This window comes from Passer montanus, unplaced genomic scaffold (assembly GCF_014805655.1).
Source record: "Passer montanus isolate IOZ18808 unplaced genomic scaffold, ASM1480565v1 scaffold8, whole genome shotgun sequence".
NCBI lineage: Eukaryota > Metazoa > Chordata > Aves > Passeriformes > Passeridae > Passer > Passer montanus.
The window spans coordinates 15,425,165-15,438,470 of NW_024373256.1; the positions used below are offsets into that span (position 1 = coordinate 15,425,165).

At 50.5% G+C, this 13,306-nt stretch overlaps 1 protein-coding gene across 1 annotated transcript; it reads right to left on the minus strand.

Annotated features, from left to right (window-relative positions):
- Nucleotides 1–660: 660 nt before the first annotated feature.
- On the minus strand, nt 661–9,715 carry TEDC2 (tubulin epsilon and delta complex 2). Its single transcript, XM_039731879.1, has 9 exons — nt 9,622–9,715; nt 9,003–9,260; nt 7,847–8,522; nt 6,375–6,428; nt 4,462–4,546; nt 4,037–4,151; nt 3,721–3,822; nt 3,097–3,308; nt 661–877 (listed from the first exon to the last, which is right to left on the minus strand). The coding sequence occupies exons 1-9, from the start codon at nt 9,713–9,715 to the stop codon at nt 734–736; spliced, it is 1,740 nt and encodes a 579-aa protein (XP_039587813.1). The 3' UTR covers nt 661–733.
- Nucleotides 9,716–13,306: the final 3,591 nt, after the last annotated feature.

The following is a 13,306-nucleotide window of genomic DNA, read 5'->3' on the forward strand; positions in this document are numbered from 1 at the left end:
ATGGTCCTACGGCTGATCAGGATAAACATGTTTTATTCCCTGCTGCACTGTCTGTATCCAGGAGCCTGGTGTCCTGAGCTGGGAAGAGCCTTGGAAGAAAAGCCAAAATCAGAGTCTCTGAAGACCTGAAGGGGCTTCACAAAACCTCAGTTAACAGGTTAGGAAAGGGACATAGAACAACAGAAACACAGACTGGTTTGGGTGGCAAGGGACCTTAAAACTCACCTCATTCCACCCCTGCCACGGGCAGAGACACCTTCCACTAGAGCAGGCAGCTCCAAGCCCCATCCAACCTGGCTTTGGTTGGACTTCAGGGATCCAAGGGCAGCCCATCCCAGGGCCTTACCATCCACCTAGGGAACAATCCCTTCCCAATATCCCATCCATCCCTGCCCTCTGGCAGTGGGAAGCCATTCCCTGTGTCCTGTCCCTCCATCCCTTGTCCCTCTGCAGCTCTCCTGGAGCCCCTTTAGGCCCTGAAAGGGGCTCTGAGGTCTTCCTGGAGCCTTCTCTTCTTGGGGCTGAACACCCCCAGCTCTCCCTGCCTGGCTCCAGACGAGAGGGGCTCCAGTCCTCCTGACAGAAAAGGAAGTTAAAATAAAATAAAAACATGACAAAAACAACCCCCTGGAATTTAGTGGAATAAACAGGCAGAGTAAAGAAGTTCATAGAAAAGATTTATTGCTTGGAGCTGTCTTTGGCTTTGTGCAGGACTAGCAGGAGGCTGCCCAGCTCAGTCCAGCAGCTCGTCTCGCACCAGCACAGGGAAGAGCCGGCCCCCCTCACAGAGCTGGCTGTGGATGGCCCGGAACAGCCCTGCAGAGCCCTCCAGCAATGGCCTGGGCTCCAGGACAGGCAGCAGCTCTGCCATCATCACCTGGCCAGAAGCAAAGGAGACACTGTCACCAGAGCCAGCAGCACTCCAGCACTCCTTGTAGTGGCTGCATAACAAGTGAAATCTAATCAGAGCAGTATGACTAATAACAGGCTAATTGATTGATGGATACTTTCTTTTGTCATATTTAATAGAGGCAGAGTGGTTCATTTTCTGCTCATGAGCTGCCTTGGCAGCCACCCAGCATTTCCAGAGAAGTCAAGTGGCAGTGCTGGTGCCCTGCTGCAGGGAAGGCCCAGCACTGGGATGAGATCAGCATCCTGCAAGAAACTACTGGTGTTGGTTCAGGAGCTCTGCAGCCACACAGTGGAGCGTTCACTCACCCAAGGGTGAGTTCCCCCTCACTCAGGACTGTTCCCATCACCTCCCAGTTGTGCCAGAGGTGTAAGTGGCCAACTCCAGCCCAGACAGGCTACAGGGACTGCTCAGGGTGTCCAACATTCCCTGGCCTGGCTGCTGCTCTGTTCAGCCTGTGCTGGGACCTCAGCCCATGCTGTCAAACAACCCAGCGCAGCATCAGCATCAGCTCTGGATGTGGACTGACTGACAACTCAAGCACAGGTCACTTCAATCACTGGACAAAAGCTGGTCTTTGGTGCCCCATTCTTGAATTAATGCTCAGACAGACATTTTGCCTGGGAGTTTAATTTTTTCTTTTTTCATCTGGCGTGAGGTTAAGCAGCCTGCACACCAAATCTCACCCAGCCTGCTGCACAGTGCCTGCCCAGGAGAGAGGACAACTCAACAACATGTGTCAGCCACCTCCCTAAAGGCTGCCAGAGCTCCAGGAGTGTTTGGACATCACTCTCAGGCAGAGGGTGGGATTCTTGGGCTGGCCATGCAGGGCCAAGAGTTGGGTCTCTTCCAACTCAAGTTAATCTGTAATTCCATTATTGTTCCCTGGTGGATACAGAGGAAGACCCAAACAGAACAGAGTACAGGATATCTGCAGGGGGTTCCCTCTCCTGTTCTACACAAGTCTCTGTGCAGGGACAGGGGAGCAGGACACAGCTGCTCATCTCTGGGAAGTCTGTTTCTACAGACATGAAAGCTACCTAAGGGGAAAGCTGGCACATAAAGGAGTGCTGCACTGCTCCACTTCCACCTGCTCTGCTCCTGACACCTAAGAAGAAACAGATCTTCACCATCAAAGACAGGCTAAGAGCTACCAGGAACTTCTATGATACTTGGCATTCCTCCATGGAAAGGCAGTGGACAGGCTTGGCCCAGACACAGGTACATCCTCTTCTGGGGTATTTATCTTGTTGCATGCCCACTTACTTCACCTGTCCCAAGAATTTCACTCATCCTGCACACTCTGCACAGAGCTGCTTCAAACCTTCAGGGCTCACATGGCACAAAGGATCTATTTGGGTACATGTGCAGAAGAAACTGAGTTAACCAACAGAGCAGCAGGAACCAGGCCTTGGTCACCATTTCATTTCAGGCAGACAAAAAAAACCCCAAACCCTTCATAATCCATAATTCAGGATTATAATGCTGAAATCCCATTTGAAGTCAGGTAGTGATCTGTCTTCAGCCACAGGGCTGTAGACAGTTATTAATAACACCTCTCTGGCTTACAAAAAATTACTTTTCCAGAGCCTCTATTGCTCAAGTCAATGGCAAAGAATAGGTCAGAGGAGGAGATTTGATTTCACAGATCTTTTCTGCCCTTTGCTGCTGGCTGAGAAGAACAAGTAATCCTTGTGTGGCAAACTCTCTGCTCAGGCTGCTGAAGAAGCTGACACCTCCTACCCTGTTCTTACAGTCTCAGAATGGTAAAAGCAAGATTAGCAGCACAGTGGATTGAGATTTAAAAGGAAATCAACAGAGAACAGAGGAGTTCACCTGAAGTCACACAGGAGGGAATGAGGGAGTGGGTGCCCTAAGAGGGCTGTAAAGGCTTGACAAAAGGGGCATTACCAACAACTTCCTCCACTGCCAAATTCATTCAGAATACATAAATAAAATCTTATCAGGAGAGGGTCAGGCATGTAAGAGCCTCTGCTCTGGCCCTAACAATAACAACAAAAAAAGTCTCATTCACCAACAAAGAGAACAAGGCATAAACATAGAAACATCACTGAAGGAACTTGCCATGCTGCTGCTGCCCATCAGCACCTTGTACAACAGCTGCTGCCCCACAACTGTCCTTTTCCTTCCCTGCTCTGGGAGCACTGACACTCCTCCTGACTCACCTTTTGTAAGGCAATCTCTTGGTGCAGCATTGACACTTGCAGCTTCAAGGCAAACAGGTCCCTCAGCTCCTGGAGACTGGAGTAACAGAGGAGAGGCACAGCCAGCATGTCTGCACTGTCACACGTCTGTCCCCTGGCAGGGACACAGGCTGGAGAGCAGCTCCCCACATCCCCAGTGCAGTCTGGGCACAGCCTCAGCTGGGACTCCAGAGCTGCCAGGGCACAAGAAAAGGCAGGAGACAAAAACATACAAGATAAATCTGTACTTGCAGCCTTTATGAGCTACTTACTGTTCCCAGAAGCTGATGACTAAAGACACTGTATTAATCAGGGCAAGCTCCTCACACATGGCACAATCAGGACACCCCAAGCTGTGGCCTGCATTGTCCCCTCCCTGGCCCTCTTGAACTGCAACTGCAGTTCAAAGCTCCAAGTCTCTCCTGAACACAGAGGGGAGGCACACAGGTACCACAGATTTGTTTGCCACCAGAGAATTAAGTGCTCCAATACCATAAAGACAGACAGGAGCAAAATGACCGTGGTCCAGTGTCCTGCACACAGGGGTGGCAAAGGGCCATGTCCACACCTGACCACACACACACACACACACAGGGACCATCTCACCTTCTCGCAGCAGCTGCAGCTTCTGCAGGCACTGGGACACCGTGGTTTGCAAACCCTCCAAGGTCAGAAGGCTTTCATACTCTCCTTGCAGAGTGGAATGATCTACAAGAGAAGCAGGGAAAATGTGTGAACACTGGAACCTTCCTCCCCAAACAGCTTCCAGAGTGGCCTCAGGTTCACCAGCCTTCATTTCAGGCAGAGAATGTTCCCGTCCCTCATGTCCACCACATGCCAAGAAGACAAAACACATGGAACTGGAGCCCAAATCATCCTTATTCTGCCTTCTGCAATCCCACTGCCCTTTTTCCCTCCTTACCTGCAGGCTCAGCTTCCACATACTGCCTCAGATGGGAGGGGACATCCTGGAGGCCCCTTAATTCCTCCTCTATCTCTGCAGGACTGGGGGTCAGCTTCGGGGAGCAAAACTCAAACAGCAGCAGCTTAAGGAAGGTTCCACACAATCCTGAGCCCCAGGCCAGGCCAGCTGGAAGCAGGGCAGAGGGAAGTGGCACTGCAGGGGGAAGGTGAGGACAGCACAGCACAGCACAGCTGTGTAGGGCATGCTTGCCGTGTGGCCACATTTATCTGGACCAGAAGTTTTGCAAGTGCTCAACAGCTGTACTGTGAAAAAACCCACTGCCTAGAGACCCAAGTGGGACTGCTGTTACTGGAGGCATAACTCTCTCCAGCTTGGAGCTCACTGCAGAGCAGTTGCACCCTGTGTGTGCTAGGAAAGGATACGGTTGTCTGGATTCTCTCCACAAAACGGGTCCTTGCAGCTGCTGCATCTGCACTTGTCTGGCACAGGCGACATCTCTCCCATGCCCTGAAATTCCAAAGGGGCAGGAGGTGGAAGTTATGCTCCTTTGTACCAGACAGTGCTCACGCTGAGCTGTGACACACCAGTGTGGCACAGCAGTGCTTTAATTACAAGTGACTCTCTCCTCCTCTCTCTCACAGGTTATTCACCAGCCATTCCCAACTCATTCCCAGGGCTGCTATCAGATCAACAAGGACACCCTGCAGAAAGTACCAGACACTGCAAAGCACCTGTTACTCTCTCCTCTTGTTTTGAGGGGAAGGATCAGAACACAGACAGCACATTTCCATAAGCAGAATGTGAACCTGCAGCACATCCCTTATTCTGTTGTATTGTCCTGCCTGTGTTTATACCCCATAGGAAACAACAAATCTTCCCTTCCTTTCTTGGGACTAAGTCATTTGCATTTCTGTACATTTGTTCTGTTAGTATAGGTGTACAAAAGAAAGAGCAGACAGGATAAACTCTCACCCAACTACTTCATATTCCAAACTTCCTCAAGATTCTTCTTTAATAATTTTTAGGGGGGACAAAGTGGTATGTTTGGCAAACAGAATGACAGCAGCATGTCAGGGATGCAAGAGAGGTTTCAGGACAGTATCATGAGGAAGCTGACCAGGACTTCACACCAGACTCCACCAGTTTTTTAGATAAAACACTGCACAAATAACAGCACTACTGGAGAGATGCATTTCTCTCACAGAGTTCAACATCCTCATGAGTGCACAATCCCAATTATATCCTTTCCTTAAGGACTGTCTTCCAAAACCTGCCACAGTAAGTGAGAGCCATCAGGAGGAAGCTTAAAATAGTTCTGCAGTGCCTGACTAACTCAAGTGTGCATGTGTCTTCTCTCTAGCCTAATGGGTCTTTTAAGTCATGTTAGAATCTGCACAGAAATATGTTATGCAAAGAAGTGTCAAGGTTAATGGAACAGGAAAGAATAGAAGTTCCCAGGCAAGATGCAAATCCTCTACAAGGGATCTTTAGTGCAAAGGTTATTCTCAATCTGTTACTGAGTTAAAAGCAATAGTGAGAAGTATAAAATTACATGAAAGTGATTAGAATGCTAAAAGGCTCAATTTAGAAATGAAAATTAGGGGCATAAAGTCTTTACAACTTGCAGAAGGGCAACTAACAAACTGGTGTCTGATAAATGACAGTTTCTAAGACGAGGAGGAATTCTTGAGGGCAGCACAAGGGACTATAGTTAGATTTAAGACAGGGTTTATGCTTAATATCTGAACAAAGCACATAATGAGCAATCTGCTGAATTATGGCAAGATTTCTCAGAGGAAATGTAGGAAACCCTTCCAGAAGACTGGAGAATGGACTAGAGCATGCAAGCCCCAAGTTCCTGCAGTAACACTGTAGCTGTGTAAGAGTTCAGCAGCAGGAACCAGACTCAGACACACACAGTTGTGCTGCTTCCAGGCTGCAAAGGCAGGGCAGGGATGGTCTGGGAAACTCTCACTGGATAGTGTGTACAGACACCCATCCCAGGGGGTATCCTGCCTTCAACAGGTGTGTGGCACCAGCAGAAGCTTCGGCTGCACCCTTAAACTCATGATTAAAGCATCCCAGGAACTTCATAACTCAGTGATTAACAGTATTAGCACTCAGAGAACAAAAGTAGCACTAGTGGCTACAATAACAGGAGAACACATCCTCAGCAGCAGCCTTGCAGTATGGGAGCTCTTCCTGCTCCCAGTTCAGGCCCCATGGCCTGTGGGGTCACTGCCTCCCAGGGCACACAGAGCAGCCACACCTGGCCCCTCCTCACAGCCCTGAAGCTCAGGGTAGTTCTGCACTGAACTGGTCAGACTGGTCTTACCTGGAGTTCCTGGAATAGGCTTTCCTGTAGGAAAGGGGGAGCTTCAGCTGGCATCTGTGAAACAGGAGAAGGATCAATCCTGGCAGCAGGAAAGCAATTAACTGAGCCTTGTCTTGCAACAGGGAAAATAGTGCTTTGTCAAAATCTGAAATTAATTTATCTGCAATGGGAGATGTCAGCAACTCTGGAGATTGGATCCACCACTGTCTTCAGACTGTCCTCAAGGAAGGAAGGTTAGGTTGCTCATTCAACTCTCCAGGCATCATGGAGCTGAGCTGGGAGAGCCCCTGCATCCTGGCCCAATCAGAGGTTCACCCAGGGTGGGCAGCTGGGAGCAAAGCCATGGCACAGCAGAGTACAGACATGGAAACAGCACCTTCAGGGAAACTGGTCTGCCACGGCCTCCTGCCCTACCTTCTCATACCTGCAAAGCTGCAGGACAAGGCAGCTTTGCTTAGCACCACATGGCACTCCAAGAAATAGGAAAGGGACATTCCAGCTTCCACTGGGAATATGATTCTTAACCCTGAAGCAGAATAATCCCTAAACTGTTGTTACAAAAACAGAAGGACTGGCAGTTGTTAGTCACGTGTAGACTATGAACGCAAGGCCACAGCTGGGAATTTAAGCAAATGTTTGAATCCAGATCCCTGTTCCTACAGCAACTGTCACTGAAGTGTCCTGGGGCTTTTCCAATGCCAGTGAAAGGGGATCATTTCCTCCCTGCACAAACACAAGAGTTAGGTTGTGGTGGCTGAGAGAAATACTCCTCAAAACTTTCCAGATGCAGATTGAGCTTCTATGTTTTGTTAAAGCAAAAGAAGAAAGAAATTACTTAAACAAGACAGACTGGCACAAAGCCAATCTTCCAAGTATTATTTTGCCACTTTTCCACAGAGAATCTCAGTAACATTCCTTTCATAATCCTTCCTGCACCAAACCCTTGAAACAACTGCACTTTAGTCAGTCCTGATTTGTGTAGTTGTGTGGGCAGTATGTTACAGGTTAACAGGGACAGCATCAAACCCAGATGCCACCACTCCAAACAGCACTGGGCACATGCTTTAGAGAGAGAGACAATTCATGCATTATATATTTTCACTGTGTAAAAAACAGAATAAATAAAGAAAATCAATATACTATAATACAGAGTACACTCAGAGGAAAGCTAAGGCTCAAGAAAGCTCTACAGAGACAGCTTTCCAGACCACTCACAGGGGACTATGAAACATCAAAAGTCTTAATTGAAAGGCTTTCAAAGTCTCAGCCATCCAACAATAAGCCCTTAAAATGAAAGCATTTACTCAACCACAATAAAGGCTTTTAAACTGTATAGGATTCTTCCTCTTGAGAGGGATGTGAGGAGAATGAAGCCAGGCTGGGACACCCAGAGCAGCTACAGCCAGCAGGATCTGTACATGTGCCTGAGAGTGTGGAGCAGAACAGGAGAGGTGCCCACCTCCCACACTTACCCCTTTTCCTGCAGGGTGCCTGTCCCTGGTGAGGTGCTCCTTCCCCATGCACTTGCAGTGTCCTCCTTTTTGCTGGACTCTCCCAGGAAACCACAACTTTTCTTCCCTGCATCAAGTAACTGCTTACCAGCAACTGTGGAATTCTTTCCTGCAGCTGAATCCCCTCCAGAAAAGCTCTGCTGCTCATTTGGGGCAGATTCAGGCAAGCCAGGTGTCTCCTGGAGTTCAGCTGCAGCACAGACTTCTCTGGCACTGGCACCAGTTGCTGTCCTGTGACTCTTTCCCTCTTTGGAAGTCACTCCTTTTGAGGAGATCTTCCCAGCTGTCCTGGGGCCTTGAGAAACACATCTGGCTGGGACTTTCCTTTGCAGTTTCTTCACATCTGGGTCAGTCCTGTAAGGGGCTCTTAACTGGTATGGAGAGGGCTTCTTCAGCAACATAGGCTTTTTGCTTCCAGCTCTCACTTTCCTGCACTCAGGAACATCCTCAACAGATACAGGCACCTGCTGCTCTTCAGCTTTCTTGGGAGCATGTGCCTCACCTGCCCATTTCTGTCCTGTAGCTCCCCGAGTCTCTAATGGAGTTTTCAAGACGCTTTTCCTGACCTTCAGTGCCTTCTCTAAGGCCCTGTTCAGCAGTTCCAGCTCCTCTAGCTCCTTGGGTGAAGGCCTGTCTTCTGCAAGAAGAGAAAACACATCAGAAGGGTCAAACCTGGATGTTCCCCACATGACTCTTCACTACCTTGCTCTTCCAGGTGGCACAGAAGGAAATGAAACCTAATGACTGGTGCAGGGGGTATTTTTTTAGCTGTGGGAAGATGCAGAGGATCTTGCATCTTCCCACAGCTGCACAGAGGATGCAAGTAGGATTACCAGAAGCTTTGAAGACCCAGGATGGATGTGATCCACAGGAGGACAGATGTCCCGAGCCAGCCTCAACAAGTGACATTCCCAAACTTGGGTCAAGCCCGCAGTCCCTTCATTGCCGGCCTTGGCTAACAAGACACGAGTCCAAGCCAACCCCAAGGAGGAGAGAGGGAGGGAAAAGGCAGAGGGGGTGCTTAGGTGGATGCAGAGCATTGGAATGACTCCTAACACCGCAACTGGCCCGGGGCCGGTGTGACACGAGGGGGCAGGGGCCCGAGGGAAGCGCTCACCCTGCTCAGCGCTGGAGCCTGACTGTGGCTGCGGCCGCTCCTCTTCCTCATCATCCCTGGGGGGAACAAACAGCGACGGAGCCGGCGCTGCGGCACCGGGACCGGACCAGCGCCCCCGGCCCGCGGGGCCTCGGGCACGGCTGCGGGACCAGCGCCCGGGCCTCCCTGCTCCCCGCGGGCCTCCCGGGATCGGGGCCGCCACAGCGCGGGTGCCGCACTCACCAGCGTCCCAGGAGCTCCCCGCGGCCCTGCCAGGACCTGCGGGCGGGGCGTGCCCGCGCGGCGGAGGCGGGAGCGGCCCCGGGCCTGAGGCGTTCCGGGCGGCTCCGGGTCCCGCTCCGCCCAGTGCCGAGGGGGTCGGGCAGAGGGGTCCCTGTGGTAGCTGTGCCCGCCCGGCGCGGGCGGGACAGCGCCGGGCATTCCCCGGGGAAGCTGCTTTTCCCTCCGCTGCCTTCGGCGCTTCCCTCTCTTTCCTACCCCCTCTGAAGGGGCTCGGGCACCGCGGGCCTGTCCCACAGCCCGAGGTATTCGCCTCTCCTGGGGTCAGGACACCGTGGGGATTTGTTCCCCTCAGCTTTGTTAGCGGAGCGGCCCAAGAGCGCAGAGCCCCGGCTCGCACATGCCCCGCAGCCGGAGGTGGAGGCGGGCCCGGCCCGGCGCCGGTGGAACGGGGCAGAGCCTCCTTCGGCCCCACCGCTGCTGTTTGCATCCATCAAAGAGAATTGGTGAGGTTTCTTTGATGGAGAGGGGAATCTGCCTTGCTCTGCGGCTGTGCTACCGCGGGCTCCGAGGGCTGCTGGATGCAGTCAGGATAAGCTCTCGCTGAGTGCAGTTCTCCAGATGAGCCCGTAGCTGGCACTCGGCACTGTCGGTTCAGGCAGCTGAGGAGCAGGAATCCACTCCTCCCCCTTGCACAACAGAATGAAAGTTAGCAAAAAGTTAGAAAGGAGGAAATAAGTGGTTCTTTGCCTTCAATGGCTGAATCTTGAGGTTGAGATGCTCGTGATTCTCTGCAGCGACGTGACCACAGACTTTTTAAAAGAGAAGTTGAGAATTCGAGGTGATTCATCGAGACAGGACTTTAAAACCCCTTATAAAATGTTACAAAATATCAGAAAAATCATCACACATCGTGAGTTTCCACATTCACGAACTCAACATTTTTCCAATTGTAATTTGCACTTTTGGCACAGACAAAGAATGATTTCTCTCTCTGTAGACTTTGCAACCAAATTTGGCAAACAGACTGGCCCCTTCCTGCCCTGAATCTTGTAGAGAAGTGTGAATTCACTGTCAGAACTCTGTGAACAGTTATGCTTCTGAGGCATGAGCCAAGGTAGAGCCCAGCCAGATATCCCTGAGCTCAGCAGGGCTGACAGGGATATCAGACACTCAGAAAATAATTTAATCAACAAAGTCACCAGGTGCAATGCTGTGAGACCCTGAAAAGCACAGCAGCAGAACAAGAAGAGCTCATTTTCAGATAGCTGCTTCTCCATAATCATTAAATATCCTGAATCAGAAGGGACACACACGGATCATGAGTCCAGCTCCTGTCCCTGCACAGACCCCCCAACAATCCCACCCTGGGCATCCCTGGCAGCGCTGTCCAAGCTCTCCTGGAGCTCTGGCAGCCTCGGGGCTGTGCCCATTCCCTGGGGAGCCTGGGCAGTGCCAGCACCCTCTGGGGAATGAACCTTTCCTGATATCCAACCTGACCCTCCCTGGCACAGCTCCAGCCGTTCCCTCAGTCCTGTCCCTGGTCACAGAGCAGAGATCAGAGCTGGTCCTTGGGATGAAGCTGCAGCCCCTGGTGAGCTCTGCCCTGTCTCCTTCAGGCTGAACAAACCGAGTGCCCTCAGCCACTCCTCACACAGCTCGAGTTCCCTCAAGACCCTTCACAAGTAACTTTAGATCTTTCTGATACTGTTGTGCCCAAAGTTGTTCTCGGGGGTAGGTGGATTCCTGCAGGCTGGGACTGGCCAGGAGATGGAGCCCTGGACTCCCGGAGCCTCCAGCATCACCTGCTGTCCTAGGAGGAGCACAGCCTGGGCCGTGAGAGTGACACCTCTCCTCAGGCACCTGCATGCTGTCGGCATTTAAGTGTTAAAAACCACCAAAAAAGGGATCAGGCTGCTGTGATCCGGGAAAGTCACCGGAGGCATGAAGCCTGCTGGAGCAGCACTACTGACACGGTTACATTTTGCATCATCTCTGTGGTTTGGCAGTGCTAAAAATGATGCCCAAACCCCAAGGATCGCTTTGTACAGGAGATGAATCGAGTGTGTGCCCCTCCTCAGCCTTCTGCTTTGTGCAGGCATTAGAATTCCCCCAAACAGACAGGGAAGATTTAATGCAGGCACTTTGCTGTTGAGCTGCACCTTGCTGGGAAGAAAGAGATGAATATCTGCATGTTGGCTTAGAGTAACGTTTTAGGTGAGGCAAGGGCTGCTGCCATCACATAATCAGGAGGGGCAGTGTGGTGGGGAGGGCAAGGCTTTACCTCACCCCTCGCAGCTGCAGCGAGCACTGGTTAAACCGTGGGTGAAACCTTGGCAGAGACGTTGGGGTGAGGTGATAATTGACAGGTGGAGAGCAGAAACTTCCTGACAGAGATAAAACCACTCCTCTACTGACACTCAGGGCTCAAACATGCTGACACTGGGCATTGCAGCTCAGCTGCTCCCACTCCCCTCTCCTACTCCCCTCCACACCTCCATGATGGGCTCCTGCTGCCTCGCCTCCTGTGGAGTCTTGCAACAGGGCAGCTGCTGGGTAAACCAGTTCCTGCCTTCTCTTGGGGATGGTTAGGTTTCTATTGGATCATCTGACAAAGCCAGTTGAGGAAAAGGTCCCGGGTGTGTGTACCCTAATTTTTCACTGAGAGCAGCTTGTGCTGGACTGGGTAAATGCAGCAAAGAGATGTATTCTGTTCATGTAGCAACAGGCCCTGCACCAGTTCACACCTGATGTGTGAGACACTTGTGCCAGAGCCTGGATTTTGAGCTAACAGAGTCTGAAGCATGTTTCTGCTTCATGACATTGCTTGCTGGGAAAATGCTGGGTAGCTCAACCTGGCACCCATACTAAGTAACATTTCAACTGGTGCAAAAATTTAGTTACAAAAGACAGGTTAAAATACTTGTGTGATGTACAAGGGACTGCTGCTGGTACACAGCTCTGGCACCAGTTATTTTTGGGCCTGAAGTCATGAGAATCTTCCACAGGTGAGCTGTAATATTACAATGTCAGCACTTATTCACTGCTCAGGCTGACAGGTGCCAGGTGATATTCTGCAATCTGTATTTCTATGTTCCTGAGAGCCCAACTCTCAAATACTGTCAGCTAATAAAAATAACTGTCCAGTCACTGGGATCTCCTGCTGGGCTCCTAAAGCTCTTTGAAAGCTGTGCCCATAACCCATCATGGTAGGATTACCTGGGGTAAAATTCAAGTAGACATCATTTAGCAATAAGAAAAAAGTTAAACCTGAAGATAAACTTCATCACTAATACACCTCCCCACACTTTCTATATTATTGCTATATTATATTATTCCATGAGCTGTGCTCCTCCTGTGTGCTGCCCATGGGAATCAGTGCTCCTTGCTGAACTGACACAGGAAAATCCTCCCTATGTACACAGGCATGTTGTGGCTTAAACCCAGCCAGCAACTCAGCCCCACACTGCTCACTCACCCCTTCCCAGTGGGATGTGGGAGAGTAATGCAAAAGTGAGAGAACTCATGGGGTGAGATAAAGACAGTGTAACAGGGAGAGCAAAGGCCATGCAAGAAAAGCAGAACCAGGAATTCATTCCCTGCTTCTCCCAGCGAGGCAGGTATTCAACCACCACCAGGGCAGCAGGACTCTGTCACAGGTAACAGTTCCTTGTGATAGGAAAGGTGTGTGCTAATGTCTTTACACACAATTCCATGGGTGAGGGGATGGGTGTTAACGTCTTTGAAATGTGTCTTAATGTCTCTACCAGCTTCAAGTGATGTTTTTATATTTTTCAGATTCGGTGCTGCTTTAATGTGCACTTCTGGGCTTCATATTAGAAGATAGTAAGCCCTTTTCACAGAGTAGGGAGACAAAAAAAAAATCATTTTCTAGCTGGGGACCAAGGACAAATGATCCAAATTTCAGGCCCAAGAGCATAAACAATGTGGGCTGAAGAGAGAAAAACAAGGTGGATGGGACTTCATAGGCTGGGGCTGTAACTGGACAATTAATTCCAATATGCAAATGGAGCAGAACTTATTAAAGTGAGAGACCCCATGAGAGTTGTTCATTTTGTGACCAT